Below are 14,975 nucleotides of genomic sequence, written 5' to 3' on the forward strand. Positions count from 1 at the left end.
TCAATGAGGCCAAGACCTTTCTGCCAAGCCCACCCAAACTGGTTCTTCAAAGGACAGACCCAAGAATCTCCAAAGTTTTGGCAAACCAAGGGGACCAAAAGGAAGGCACCTCCAGTAGTAGAGGAGTGCAAAAGGAGTTGGGAATCCATGTAGCTCCTTCCCCAGGACTGGCCAAGGAGGATCTTGTTGGATATTCTCAGATCCTTTGAAGGGATGACCCAAGACCAACAAAAAAAGCACCCAGAAAGATGAGCTTCTCTAGAAGAGCCAGGTTCTTGGTGTCCAACTACACTGCCTACTCTCAGAATTGTGCAGCATTCTCTGAGAAATAGAAGGCTAGGAGGAAAGACCCAGGACCTCTGCAGAATTAGATGACGTCTTTTATGATGTCTCGTGCTTGGGCTAGCTGAGTCTCAATGGTCTTAAGTTCATCAGCCAACAATGATCATGAGCCACTTTCACCCCCATGACTCGCTGGTGCTTCTCCACTCACCAGGACAGGCCGCATCTCACAGAAAACCAGGAGGGAAGCCAGCTCGATGTCCTCGCTGTGCCCATTCTTCAGAGGAACAGATCTAAACCCTGCAACAGGATGGGGAAATGCAAAGGCAGGAATTAATGTCTGATCGTGGCCTCTTGGGGTACCCAGAGATCATATGCCCCAAGAACAGGGAGGTCGGTACCCCCTGCGGGGGCTGCAGTACCCTCTGAGGGTTGGGTATAGAGGCTAGAAGTCTCGACAGACAGGTCCACACAGGAAGCAAAGTTAAGTATCTGCCATCTAGAAATGAAAAGGATTCATTCAGAAGACATTAAAGCCCATAGAACACGCTGTGTTGACTTTAGAGTGACTGCAGCTATGGTTCAATTCCTTACAGACTCCAAGGAGCAATGAATCCACAGCCCCTGTCCTCCATATAGGCTTTTACAAGGCACAGGATGGGGGTGGTGTTTTAAGATTTCCAATCTTCCTGTCCCTTGGTAGCTCATGGCAGTATTGATCATCCCCCTCCAGCAGCCATTCCCTGTTTACCATTAGGACCTGTGTTTGACAGTCCTTTTAATGTTTCTTTTTACTTAGGATTGGGAGGAGTTGGAGCTGAATCTCCTCTCGCCCCATTAAGTAATGTCTAAGCTCATCGGGAGGGTTGGTTTCCTTGTTTTAATTAAGTAGTATGAAAGAGTGCACAGTAAAATAGAGCTTGCTCCACATCCTAGAACAAACCATTGTTAACCCTTTCCCAAGATGGTCAGTGCACAGAGTTTGTGCTTCTTTTAAGTCACAAATGAATAGGACCTTACAGTTTCCATTTAACATAATTTAGGGATCCACTCTGTGGCCCTGATTTGTCTTCAAAGCTTTTTAATTACATTGTATTCACTGATGCTCTGGATGAGCAATGCCCAGCTAGGGAACCCACACTCTTCCCCCCAAGTTTCGGCTCATTTCTCAGTGCAAAATGTGTTCTATCGATCAATTTACGACTTTTTAACAATATCAACTGACTCTCTCTCTCTTTCCGCCACTCAGGAAGAGGGCAGAGGTACCCATCCAACCTTTCTTTCTCTTCCCCTAATTTGGGTAAAAATCACATTTCTTTCCCCTTGACATCATTTGTGGTATTTACATTCCATTTTATAACCATAATTCTCCCACATTTTATCATAAATATTTTTAAATATGCAGAAAAGTTAAAATAATACAAGGAACATTTGTATACCCCGCACTTAGATTCTATCACTAACCTTTCACTATTTACCCAACCACTTTCCCCTTAATGCATCTCATTAACCAGAGCCCAGTATTACTTTGTATTGTTCTTCTCATATAAAATTTACACATAATGAAATGCACAAACTTAAATTATACAGTGCTCACTGTGGATGTCTTGGTTATGTTCTTAGTTGTACATTTTCAAAAGCCGACTTTGATTTTACAGTTGAGTGACAGTTTGAGTGGGTATAAAATTCTCAGGTCAGTCTTCCCTGTAGGATTCTGAGGACATTGGTCTCATAGGATTCTTCTATAGAGAGGTTCTAGTTTTTACCTTATGGGTGATGTTGGCTTGTGTATTTTCTGCCTGGATAGCAGATCACAGAATTCCTACCTTGCAGCTGTCATTACTCCAGGTGTGAGTCCCTGTGAATTTTGTTCAAAGGCAGATTCTGACTTGGGGGCCTAAGATTCTGCATTTACCATGAGCTACAGTCTACTGATGACAGGGAAGAAGTCAGTTTAGTGTTGACATGCTGTTGGGTGCTCCAGGAGGCGGTCAGGTACCCCGTGCACTCCAATAGCATGGTTCCGAGCAGAAAGCCACTCAGAAACTCCACCTGTGCCTCTGAATCCAGCAGCAGGAGCTCTGCCCCAGACCAGCTGTCTCCAGATCCCCCAATCCTGCTCAGTGCCCACTGTCACTATGATGCACTGGGAGCTCTTCTCATATACTGGAATTAAGGATGATGAAAGGTGTTCCTCAATTTCACCAAAAATAGAATTTTTATTCTTTTTCGTTATATCACAGAGGAAAGAGAAATCATGACATCTTTTAAAATAAGGTCAGTGTTTGGGGCTTTAAGCACCCAGTGGCAGTAAGAGGACTCAAGAGGCAGCATAGGAGGAATGAGGGGGAGTCCTAGCTCTGGTCTTGCAACCTTGAACTAGTTAATTCACAAAGTGCTCAGATTTTAAAGGCAAACACAACAAAATCCCTTTTGCAGGATTACTATGAGGATTAAAAGAGAAAGACATTAAGGAGCCTAATGCAATAACTGGTGTTTCCTTCCTTCCCGAGCCCCAGCTGGTGAAAGGCTTAAATGCATCCTTCACAACAGCGTGCCAAGCTCGTTTTCGAGTTCAGAAGGCCCTCGATGCCTCATGCGCAGAGGCACTATTCATTTTGTTTTATTCCTCCCATGAATATGGATGCATCAGGTGCTCCTGGGAGCTGGCAAGGGGAGTAAGGAGGTCCCCGGTGTATCTCACAGTTAGGGGAGGGTCACATCTACAATCGTCCTTGAGATTTTGTTCTTTCTTTGTATCTCCAATTTAGTCATTGTCTAGGTGGACTGCACTTTGGCCGGGACACTGAGGAAGTTCCATCCATTCTGACCTTTCCCCAGGGGACTGGGAGAGAGTACAGGCTCCTGCCCTATTCCTTAGGAGGACATCAGAGTAACAAGGGGTAGCAGTATGGTCAGGAATGGTAGGCACAGTTAGCATAAAAAGAAATCCATTACGGCATTAGAACTGTTAGGATTTACCAAAATCTACACCTCCTGCCTCATTCCTAAGCCTTCTTGATGAGGCTAATCCAAACAAAGCACATGGCAAATTAGAGCACCGCAGCTTAACTGCTAGGTTTAAAATCGTTCATAGGATCTGCAAGTTACCCAGTAAGGGCTGCCAAATATCAGGCCTCTGGGACTTACAAATGAATAGGCATTAAATTATGAAATCAGAGGGTTTAAACACTTTCTGAAATGCTTGTTCAACCTACTTGCTTAGGGACTGGTTTTCTCAGTGTCATCCAAAAGCCACTTGAGGAGCTGGCCAAACATGCAGATTCTTGGGCTGATTAGAGGCCCCAGTATGCCTGCTACTCAGAAGCTGGGCTAGTACCCAGTGGAAGAAATGGCCAGATTTATGATACGAGGAGAAGTTCAAGAACACATGACGTGTTCCAATAATAATATATCTAGTCCAGTTCTATAAGTGGCCTAAGTTTCCCAACAACACCAAAAGACTGTATTTTTTAATATAAATGACTAAAATGATAGTAACATCTTTCTCTTGAAAAATTTTTCTTAGAAAAGAAGGAAAAGTGACTTCTAGAGGGTTTCCAAACTTACCCCTCATTCATCAGAAACACCCAGGAAGGGCAAGGAAGAAATTCAACATCCAGTGGACACCTGGTTGTCAAACCTCATACACAGAATCCCACAGGAAAGGAGATTAGAGAAACTGCCCTCCACGTAAGGACAGCCATCTTACAGATCAGCGCTGAGCTCCTGGGCCATAGCCTCTGCCCACCAGGACTCTGGCAGCTGCATTGAGGGTCTTCAGCATTTGAGACTCAATGGGCAGTCTCAGTACCCAGGTTCTTACAAGCTGGTCACAGGCAAACACAAAATGACCCTTCTCTACCCGTGAAGGGGTTTTGTTCAGCATGAAGGAAAATTAACAACACTCCGATTTTATAAAAGAGGAAGGTGAGTTCTGAAGGCCAGGAGAGTTGGACCTAAGACTGAGCTCCCATCAGTCACCAAATCCCAGCCAGGGAGCAGCACCAGTTCAATGACAGACTAATACTCCAGTTTGCACACGGAAGTCTTAAAGGACACAGCCCCCATCTCACCCTTTGCCTCCCTCCTGTGGACGAAATAAATGTTCAAAGGGGGCCCAGCTCCAAGCCACCCAATCAGTTTTGCACCAATTTAATCAAAACCAGGTAAAATGCTTTTTCATTCTTTTTAAAGCAAGCAGCACAGATCAAAGAACAATTCTGGCCCAAATTAAGTTTCTTGATTAAAATGCCTCTTGCCTGATTTGATGCCTTTAATGGGGTACGTGGCATGAGCCAGGAAGTTGGGGTCGCTGAACATGTCTTCCTCATAAACCACAAAGCGCAGGAATGCAAGGTTTGGGTCATAAATTTCAAATGTCACCTTCTCCTGCGATGCAGCCCAGACAGGGCTGAGGCCATTGTCATCTGCAAGGAGACCAAAGCTCGTCAGAGGCTGCATTCGCACCACCCTCCTGGAACACATCTGCACCAAGATCCAAGAAGATCTGAGCCATCATCTTCAGGTTTGGTTTTTTCCCCCTCTTTCCCGGTGGGCATGGCCCTCAGGGACAGAGGAAGAGAGCACATCTCCCACCTCACCTCCTATGATGGGAGCTGGAAGAAACACGGGTGAGAAGCGGCCTCTGTCCGTAAGGGGAGTGGGCTGGGGGTCTCTGAAGAGCGTGTTCTAGAGTTGACAGGGAAGACCTAACCTCTAGAAGGCCACGTGGTCAGTATCCAGTCGTGCAGTAGACTGCCTTTGGCCAAGGACAGTGATTCTGCTCTTAAAAGGCCCATAATTGACAGGTCCTTCCTGCCCTCTATGGCTGAGGTTACCCTAGTTAGACTGAATGGTGCCAAGTCAGCCACATGTGTCCCGCCCCCCACTCTGCTTCTTAGCCTTCAATCCACAGGTGTGTCAGGTCTGGGTTGTCGAAGAGGAAACCCACCTAGTGTCACAAGGCAGAGCGAAAGCCCTGCCTTCCAGCCCTCACCAGGCTGCCACAGGCAGAGGCACAGCACTGGCTCCAGGTCCAGTGCACTAGGAAAGTGGCCTTGCCTTTCCCCTCCCCTCCCAGAACTATGGTGGACAAGAGGGGCACAGGAAAAGGCTAGACCACAAAGTGCACTCGGAGTCCCCTGGGGACAGCATGTATATGTGATCCAACTGGGTGGCATTTCAAGGAAAGGCCCAGGCTACTCACTCACGACCGTCGTCTTAAACTTGCTGTTGTCATACTCGGCTCCACAGACTTCCACCTCTACGAAGGGACAAGCGATGCTGCGCCCAAGCTTGGGGAGATGGCGGGCACCAAGAACCTAGGACACCAAGGTAAGCAGGTTGATCCCCCAGGTCCGCCCATGAGCAGCTGAGCCTGTCCCACATGTCAGCCAGGCCTGGGCTTTGTTTGGGTCTAGAGTCCAGCTGCACAAGTTCAAAGCCAGCCTCGTCCACAGGAGAATCATAGCAACCCCCTAGGGTGTGGCTCCTGAGTGCCCACCATCACTGCTTCCCGCTGGGAAACAAAGAAGTGAGGTGGAGAGTTGCAGGGTTCCCAGGTGGAAGGAGAAGTCTGAACCAAGCCACTTGTCATCTGACCCAACAGGTGGGTCTCCCTGAGCACACAGATATGCACACTCGTGCCAGGTGGGCACCTACCGAGGCTGGGTGCCCCAGAACTGAGACAGGGCAGAGGAAAGCAGGGCACCCTATTAAGCAAAGACCTTAGGTGGCATGCATTTCACTTTTTCTTCCTTAATCTCATGAGAAATGCAATCCACTTCTCGACTTTCCAAAAACTCTTAGAAAAAAACAACACATTGTCTGAAAGTTGGGTTAAATTAAGAAAACTTTGACCCCTAAAACTGGCCAACAGGGGGACAAGCTCTCCTGCGTTGAGACCCAATGATATGTCCACATTGCCTTTCTCTCTCTTCCTGGCCAGAGGCTGACCTCACCCAGGGAGAGATTCATGCCTCTCCCACAGAGGACCAGGGAAGTTCACTGGGTTGGATTTAAGGAGATCCCCTCCTCCCAGGACAGCACTCTAGAGGGGACTGTGCCCCCAGATGCCCTCTGGGCCTCCAGTGCAGCGTGGGCCCAGCCCCCTGGAGGGCTCTACCTTGACAGTGAGAGTCATCAGGATCTTCCTCTGCGACTCTGGTGGCATCGGGTCGTACTTCTCTGTCCGCATGCTCTCCGGCTGTAGGACGTAGCCCGTCCGCCCGTTGAGCGAGAACAGCGCGTGGTTCATCTGCATGTACTTGTCTGCAAGGACAGCCGAGCAAGCACGATGTAAGGCCGCTCAGGGACACGGCCCTGGGCTGGGGGTGCTGTCTGGGAAGCGGTGTACCACTCTCCTAGACAACTTGGGGCAGTCGTTCCAATAGGTATGTGACTTAAAAGACAATGTCAGACGTAGGAACACCTTTCCAAGTATGATAGTAGGACCACAGATGATTAAAACAGGGTTGGGCGTAGCTCAGGGTTAGTGCACTTGCCTAGCATATGCAAAGCCCTGTCTTCCATCCCTAGCACCACAAAATGACGACAGGGAAAAAAGGCTAAAAATTGGAAGCTCAAAATATCTACAAAGAAAAAACAAACTGCATCACAGTGAAATCATTTTAGCTGGGTGGGGTGGCACATGACTGTAATTCCAGTGACTCAGAAGTGTGAGGCAGAAGGATTGCAAGTTCAAGGCCAGCCTCAGCAATGTAGAGACCCTGTCTCAAAATTTAAAAAAGGACTAGGGATGTAGCTCAGCAGTAAAGCCCCACCGGATTCAATCCCAAATACAAAAAAAAAAAAAAAAGTTAAATCACTTTACTTCAAATGACAAGCAAATAAATACATATAAAACTTTAGCCTCTTAAGAGCTGTGGTAAATATACACTATAAAAACCTACCACATTAGATAAATCACATGAATGGTATGCATGAAAAAAATGCAAATTCTCCCTAAGTAAGTGAAAAATAGATTAACATCATCACTGGTAGGAGAAATGCCTGCAAGAGCAGCTTTAATTGTCTACAGGATAATATCAGTTTTCACTTATCAGCAAGCAAAAATTAAAAAGCTCAATAAAATTACATTGGTGCTGGGTGCAATAGCACACACCTGTAATTCCAGTGGCTCAGGAGGCTGAGGCAGGAGGATTGAAAGTTCAAGGCCAGCTTCAGCAACTTAGCAAGGCCCTAAGCAACTTAGCGACACCCTGTCTCAAAAAATAAAACATGCTGGTATGTGGCTCAGTGGTTAAGCACCCCTGGGTTCAATCCCCAGTACCAAAAAAAAAAAAAAAAAAAACTGACCCTGGTGAAGTTATGCCAAAAATATGAATTCATACTTTCACCCATTTGTGTTCCCCTCCACTGTCTCTAGGGGGGCACTGTCTGCAAAGGGTCTCAGCTCAGGCACAACCCCACACAGGTGCTCTGCAGGTTTTCTGCAGGTAAAGCATATCAAATGAGAACACAAGTGCGGGTGCCCCACCCAGTCCTTCTGAGACCCTTGCCCCACAGATGTGCACCTGCATCTGAATGATGCTCACTCAAGGGTCCAAAAGGCAATGCTCCCTCTAAGAGCCAAGGATGGGCAATGGCCTAGATGTACCTCCATGGGAGGCTTGTTAAGTAAATGGCAGTTCCACTCAGTGGCGATGAAGAGAATGGAAAGAGTGAAAGCACTGTGATTTAAGTCCGTGTATGCTGGGTTTCCCCGGCAGCTGAATACCGCTGGAGGAGAGAGTGAGCATGAAGTCCTCAAAGAGGGATGGCCAAGAGGAGAGCGCCCCCGAGACGGCCACTGCACACCTGGATCCTGTGAGCCTGAAGCTACAAATCAGCTCCTAGACCTTTTCATTATATAAGCCAAGACAGCTCCTTCTCTTAAGCTAGACTCGTGATCACACGGCCAGTGGCCACAGTGCCCGCCCTTCAGTTCAGGTGCTGGGCTTTGCATTAACTGGCATTCTGGTTGAGCCCTGGCGGTTCCTAAGACACATCACTGGCCCCCAGCTGACTTTGCCTGGAATGATGCAGCCACCATCTGGCCCCCGGCTGCCCTCCAGTTACCTGGAGTCTGGAAGTTGAGTGCCACCATCTGGGAGCCACACAGCCACAGGCGGAAGGGATCATAGTTTGAAGAGTCAACTCTCTGTCCCTTCGGGTAGACGCGGGTCAGGCCCTTTTGGTTATACCTCAGGAGATCAAGGGGCTTCTGTCTGACGATGCTGTCGGCCTTCGTCTCCACGAAAGAGCGGATTTCCCGGAAATCGGGGTTTTCTGTGGACAGAGGTGGGTGGGTGGCACTTCACTCTCGCAGGTCTCGCCCAACACATTTTCCTAATACCTGCTGCCATGGGTGGGTGCTCAGGTGGTGAAAGGTAGCCAGAAGTCCCTCGACAGGACGCTTCGGGCAGTGATGAAATGCTGCTATGGACTCCTCCCTCAGGGGCCCCACACAATAAAAAGGAACCTCGTCTTTCATACTAGATGTATGACAATTTGTGATTAAAACTATGAGCATCCTTGAAGCACGCAGCACTAATGTGGCACAGTGACAGAACGGGGGGGGGGGGGAACGAGTATGTGGGCAGCAGCAGGAAGGTGCAGGCCTTGGGAAGGAAACATACAGAGATGGGCTCTCTCCTCAGGATGCCAGAGACACAAGTAGCACAAACCCCGCATCGTGGAGGAGTGAGAACCAAATGCTACTGCCTGTGGGCAGGATGTGACAGGAAGGAGTGCCTGGACTGGTAAAAGGCAAAGGCGAGGCGGGAGGGGGTGGACGTGTCACCTCGCTTGCTCCCGCCCAGCAGGGGTGGGACAACCAGAAGGAAACTGGCTACACCTGGCCGGGCCCATCCTGCGCTTCAGCATCTTCCCCTGGACCTGGAGGGCTGGGACCCGCCTGCTATGGAGAATTGAAGATCCACTTTGTAATTTCTCCGAGGTCGGCTGAACAGTGGTCCCTGGCCCACCCAGGACCTCAGCCCCAGAACCTACGAATCTGCTGTTAAAGGGCAGCAGGGACGGTGCAGATGTGGCTGAGGAGCTTGGAACAGGGAGACCCTGGTGGATCATCCAGGGGGGCCTGCTGCACTCACAAGGAAGAGAAGGCCAGAAGCCACCAGAAACTGCGCAAAGCAGGAAATGGACTCCCCCTGGGGGTCTGGAAGGACTGCAGCCCCTGGCACCTTCGTTTTGGCCTGGTGACAGGGCCTCAGGACTGTGTGACAACAGATGTGTGCTGTTTTCAGTCACCACATTCATGGTCATTTTTACAGTGGCTGCCCTCCGAGCAGGTAGGGGCCGAGGAAAAAGGAGTCAGGCCTCTGCCAGGAGCAGTCAAGAGCCAGCAGGAAAAGCTTTGCCCTGAAGCATCAGATTCCACGGGGAGCCCTGCTCATGGCCGGGGAGTCGCGGGGAGGGCCTTACCCAAGTTGTCCTTGGTCTTGCTGGTGGGCTTGCAGTAGACGACCAGGTCCGAGAGCTCGATGGCGATGGACTGGTTCTTCTCCCAGTACTTCATGTTGTTCTCCTGTTCCAACGCCACCATCTTTAGTTGCTGCCGCAAGACGGCGCCCCAGCAACCCCAAGCCACTGGGCCCCTCCTGCCTGCTCAGACCTTCCATGGAGCTGAATGTTCTCTTGTCCTGAAGACGCCCTGCCCCTCCTCCACAAGCAGCTTCCACCCAGATTTGGTGTCCAGCCCTGGCCAAGCTCTCACAAGTAGATGGGGGCCTGGCTGGCAGGGGGGACACCTCTTTGACATTACCCCTCTTTTCTTGTTACCCCTGCCTTTCACCCCATCCCTCCCCTGAAACCAGTGGTAGTTCATCAATTCCAGATCTCTGTGCCCCGAGCACCCTGCAGGCCAGCCTTCAGCTCCACCCATCCTGGCTCCATCCGAGGCTCTCCTTTCTCCCAGGGCCCAGGCCATGGGCCCAGGCGGCATTTCCCAGAAGGTTCACTGCTCAATCTAACTCCACCCAGGTAAGGATGAGCTGCTCACTTCACCCCACACCAGGCCCCTCAGATTCTATCAGCCTCTCCCTGGCCTTGGGGGAACCGTAAGAGAATATTTAATATAGTCACCATGGAATGGTGCTCAGCCCCAGGCATGATGGATATTATTTGGTCCACAAATGTCAAGAAGCAGAAATTATCTCCATGTACACAGAGAGGTTAAGCAGCTTACCCGAGGAAACACAGCCAGCTGATGTCAAGACCAGATGCTTAAGAGCAGGGACCCAAAGTCCCTGGAGAAGATGTCACTAAACTGCCCCTACATCTAGCACCACAGTTCACAGCCAGTCCCCAGACTCCTCACCCCTTGGTGGCTCCTGGGCCTGTCCAGCAGAGCTCTTCTGGACCCATCCAAGTCCTCCTTTTCTGGGAAGCTCTCATGGGGCAGGGGAAGGGACCTGGCCCTCCTGAAGGCACCCACGCCTCTCTGCCCCAGCCAGCTTCTGCCAGGCTCAGCCTTGACAATCCCTCTTCCATTGTCCTGCCTTAATGCTAATGTGCAGATGGTGACCCCCTAGGGGAGTCCCTTGGCAGGAGGGCCCTGCAGACAGCAAGTGCTCAGGTGGTTACAACGGTGGAAAGTGGAAACCAGGCCCTGAGAATTACTGGGTCACCTGGGCAAACCCTACAGTCTGAGCCTCAGATCCCCTAATTGTAAAATGAAGCTCACAGGAATGCTCCCTCACGGGGCCATTGTAGGAATTAAACGAGGAAGCCTCGTGGATCAGTCATGGGGACCACTCAGGAGGCGCCTCCCTAGGCAGGTGAGCAAGCAAAGGCAAGCAGCAGGCTCTTCCGTGCGGACACCTGCACCAGGGTCCTGAGTTAACTCCGCCACCAAAGCAGACTCTGGCAATGCCAGGTCCGCACCTGAGGAAGCACCCCAGCTCCTCTACCCAGCCGGACCCTCACCAGCCCTTCCTATGCTTCACAGGAGTCCTGGGTACAAAGCAACCAGAGGAGGGAGGTGGGCGTGAAGCACGCCGTGACTTCTTCAGACATCAGCCCGCCTAGAGCCAAATGCTACCAGGAGACGAGGACCTTTCCAAACCTCAGGTCGCTAGGTCCTCATCAGCCTGGCTCTGCATTCCTGGTGCACGATCTTCACTGTGAGTGTGTGGGGGTATAGGACACCCCAGCAATAACACTGTTTGCTTCTGCTGATGACAGGGTTGCTTAGAACAAAGGTGAGTAGGCGTGCCACACATAGGTGGCCTTCTGGAATACTGTCCCTGCTCATGGAGCACAGCTATGACAAGTGGGGACTTTACCCCATTTTCAGCCTCACAGGTGACAATACCAGCTTAAGAGGAAATGCCAGTTGCTTCTTCCAAATTGCTTAATGTCGCTCTCTGCACTGAAGGTGCTGCCCACTGGGCCACCTTGAAGTGTGGACAGATGCACACCTGAGCCGGCCCCCAGGCAGCCGTGAGGCCTGCTCAGGAGCGAGGCTTCCAGGGTCGGGATGGGCCTTGCCCCTCAGACCCACACCAGCCCCTCACACAGGGCGGCTGTGACCAGAGCCAGAACGCGGTCAACTCTGCCAACTCCTGTTTTTTTAACCCTCAATGTAATAAGAAGACTAAGATTGTTCTCACGAAATTTTAGCAAATGTAAAATCCAATTACAGAGGATATAGATCAAAGGCAGCAGAAAGCAGCCTTGAAGAGCTAGGCTCAATTTCAGAAAACTTCACGGGCAGGAGAGGGAGGGGCCAGGGCACCTCAAGTGAAGCCACACTCTTCTCCAGGAGGCGCCAAGCACAGGGGCCAGTCAACGCCCTGTGCCAGCCCACACGGAGCGTTCCCCGAGGAGGCTGGTGCTGGGGACAGACTCGCAGGCTGGCTTTCTCTATCCTTGGCTAGAAGGAACCAGACCATCAGGTGGCACCACACAGGTCACACTGAGGACAGCAAGCCAGCAAGGAGGACACACCTGGATAGGGACGATTTTTCAAATGAACCTCAGGGCGATAGCGCCCGCCCTGTGCCTCAGACCTGAGTAACTAAGGGACAGATGAGATGTCCCTATCAGGGAACATGGGAACAAGCTGACTTGCTGGCCACAAGCTCACAGGTCACCCAAGTGACTAGTGGTGGTGTGACAAAGCCCCTGAATTTCTAGGACAGGGGAAAGTGGCAGGCCCTGCCAGGAGGATGCCATTGACAGGCCTGCTGAAGACGGTAACTGCCCTGCAGAAAGGGTGAGTCAGTAGACCCCTGGTGGCCAAGGACCAGGGCAAGGGGCTACCAGGCTGCTGGCAGGTGGGCACTCCAAGTACTTTGGAGGAGCAAGAATGGACTGCATCCTGAGATCATGGGGGACTGCAGAGGTAGAGATCTTCCTCAGAAGCAAGCCAGCTTTGTAGTCACAAGAAAGAACAAAGCACCTCACGCCATCCCTCATGATGTGGCAGCCCTGCCACGTCATCCTGGCACAGGGATGACCAAGGCCATTATGGGCTGCGGTCACTACCTCACCTCATCCTACCAGTCAGGTATTTGGCTCCTCGTTCTGTAGACAAGAAAGCCAAGGCCCAGTGTCCAACCCTGCCAGGCTTCAAAGTCCAGCCTGCCGGTCTCCAAACCTTCTATCCCTACCCAGAACCCCAAAACACTCTAGCCAGGTTCTGATGCTCAGAAGAACCCAAAAAAGCCCATTCCTATCTAAAAGATGATGTGCCATAGGGTGGGTCTTGGTCACCCCTGCGTTCCAGGGAGGAGAGCTCCGTGATCGCTGGCTGTGGAAGGATCTAGGCTGCTTTGAGAGATGCACGGGACCAGGAAACAGGGAAGAGGAAGGCGATAGTTCCTGGGTAGGCTATGTTGGCAGGGGCAACCCTGCACACGCCAAGTCTTCTGAAAGCTCAGACTGGGCCCAGCTTCCCAGGGGTCTCAAGTGTCCCTGCCTGTCACCATGTGCCCAGGTGAGCAGAGGCCTACCTTGGTGTCGATCTTCCAGGTGATCTCTCGGATGCTCTGAAACCACTCAAAAAGCTCCTCCACCCTGTCCGTGGCAAACTCCACAGGAGGATCACCCTGCTTCTTGGGCTCCAGGATGAAGACAAAAGACTTCTGGTTTTTCCCCTGGGGGGCTTTCACTGTGGGGGAGGGAAAGGAAGGTCCTGTTAGAAGCCCCGAAGAGCAGACTGCACACTGCCCGAGACTTTTCTCCCAGGAACCACCCGAGCCACCTCTGCGGGTCGTCTTGGCACTGACTGGAGCATCTGCTTTCGATCAGGCAGTGTCTGGACAACACACGTCCTGCCCTAAGGTGTCTAGTGGGTTCAGCAGTGGTGTCCAAACAACGTCAAGTCCCCAGTCCCTGAGACCTTATTTAGAAATAGATGTGCTCAGTGAGGGATTCCAAGCTGAGACATCTGGGTTTGGGGTAAACCCTAAATCCAAGGACTGGTTTTCCATTAAGAGACAGGAGGGGGAGACCTGGACTCAGACGCAGGAGCGCAGAGACACGGAGGCAGACACCAGGGTGGTGAAGCCACAGCAAAGCACCAGGGAGCGTCAGCCAGCGAGCAGAGGCCTAGAGAGGCCTCCACGGAGAACGTGTTTATAGAAAAGAAATTTATAGTTATGAGGGGAGATGACCTGCCTAAAAAATCAGCTCTAAGCTTTCTGAGCTCCTGGATGCCAGGCGATACTCTAAGCAGTGACAGGCACTGTGTCTTGCTCGGTCCTCATCACAGCCTTGTGGGGTACCACTACCTTGTGTCCGTTTTACAGGACACAAAACTGAGGCTCTGGAAGAATGAAACTGCGAGGCCACATCGGTGGCAGAGGCAAGATCAGACCTGCTAGCAACTCCCTACTTCGTGCCTCTGCTCTGCAGGAGGGGAGGCAGATGCTCCAGGGTGTGAAGGGGAGTTCCCCCAGCCCCGTGCGCCTAGGAGCTCACCTTGGGACCTCAGGTGTGGTGGTCACTAAGGAGCTCGGTTCTGTCATCTGGCAGCAAAAAGTCCTGTACCTGGCCACCCTACTGGATTGTTGCCAGGGGAAACCAGAACCAGGTGATGCAGGCAGAAAGCAAAGTGCTGGGACACTGTCCTCTGAGCCCTCGGGGACCAGGCCTCCCCAGGGAGGGCCTCGTGGGGAGCAAGCCCAGGCTAACAAACCAATGTGCTGCAGCAGAGGGAGGCTGCCAGGCCCTCGGCCCAGAAGGTCTCTCACGGCCTGCACCCTGCTTCGAGGGAGCTGCGACCTGCCCCCTAAATACAGGCCAGCCCCAGCAGCCCATGCAGAACCAACCCTGCCACCCCTGCACAAGCCCGTGTCTGGGCCACACCCTCACTTCGCCCTCGCCCCAGATCCCCTGTGGGCAATCTTGGTTTCCTGGTCCCTGGCTGAACAGAGAGAAGTGTCAGGATGCCATCTCATAGGGGCCAAGTTGCAGATCTGACCTTAGAAGCCAAGCCTCCTGACCCCGCATTTCATCTGGGCCTGGCCAACAGCTTCAAAAGCCAGTTCCTGAAATAATGACGATGACGTTGGGGACAGCAGCTAATACTCATCAAGAGCTTATCAGGTCAGACACTGCTTCAGCACCCACTGCCTGGCTGGTTCCATCCGCATCACTGACCAGCCCAGTCCAGCCCAGATGTACTAGGCTTCATGCAGGGCAGGAGCCAACATCAGTGCCCA

The 14,975-nt window shown here is 51.4% G+C and overlaps 1 protein-coding gene across 2 annotated transcripts in view; it reads right to left on the reverse strand.

The window, feature by feature from the left end:
- Positions 1 to 14,975, reverse strand: part of Plcg2 (phospholipase C gamma 2) — a 133,663-nt gene that overhangs the window by 16,619 nt on the left and 102,069 nt on the right. For both annotated transcript variants that reach the window (XM_015496022.2, XM_048792541.1), the window contains 7 exons: positions 13,263 to 13,420; positions 9,730 to 9,832; positions 8,365 to 8,574; positions 6,410 to 6,555; positions 5,492 to 5,606; positions 4,545 to 4,712; positions 494 to 582 (listed from right to left, as the gene is read on the reverse strand). In XM_015496022.2, coding sequence (XP_015351508.1) covers positions 494 to 582; positions 4,545 to 4,712; positions 5,492 to 5,606; positions 6,410 to 6,555; positions 8,365 to 8,574; positions 9,730 to 9,832; positions 13,263 to 13,420 — 989 coding nt within the window. The remainder of the gene's footprint in view (positions 1 to 493; positions 583 to 4,544; positions 4,713 to 5,491; positions 5,607 to 6,409; positions 6,556 to 8,364; positions 8,575 to 9,729; positions 9,833 to 13,262; positions 13,421 to 14,975) is intronic.

This window comes from Marmota marmota, unplaced genomic scaffold (genome assembly GCF_001458135.2).
Source record: "Marmota marmota marmota unplaced genomic scaffold, marMar, whole genome shotgun sequence".
Lineage (NCBI taxonomy): Eukaryota > Metazoa > Chordata > Mammalia > Rodentia > Sciuridae > Marmota > Marmota marmota.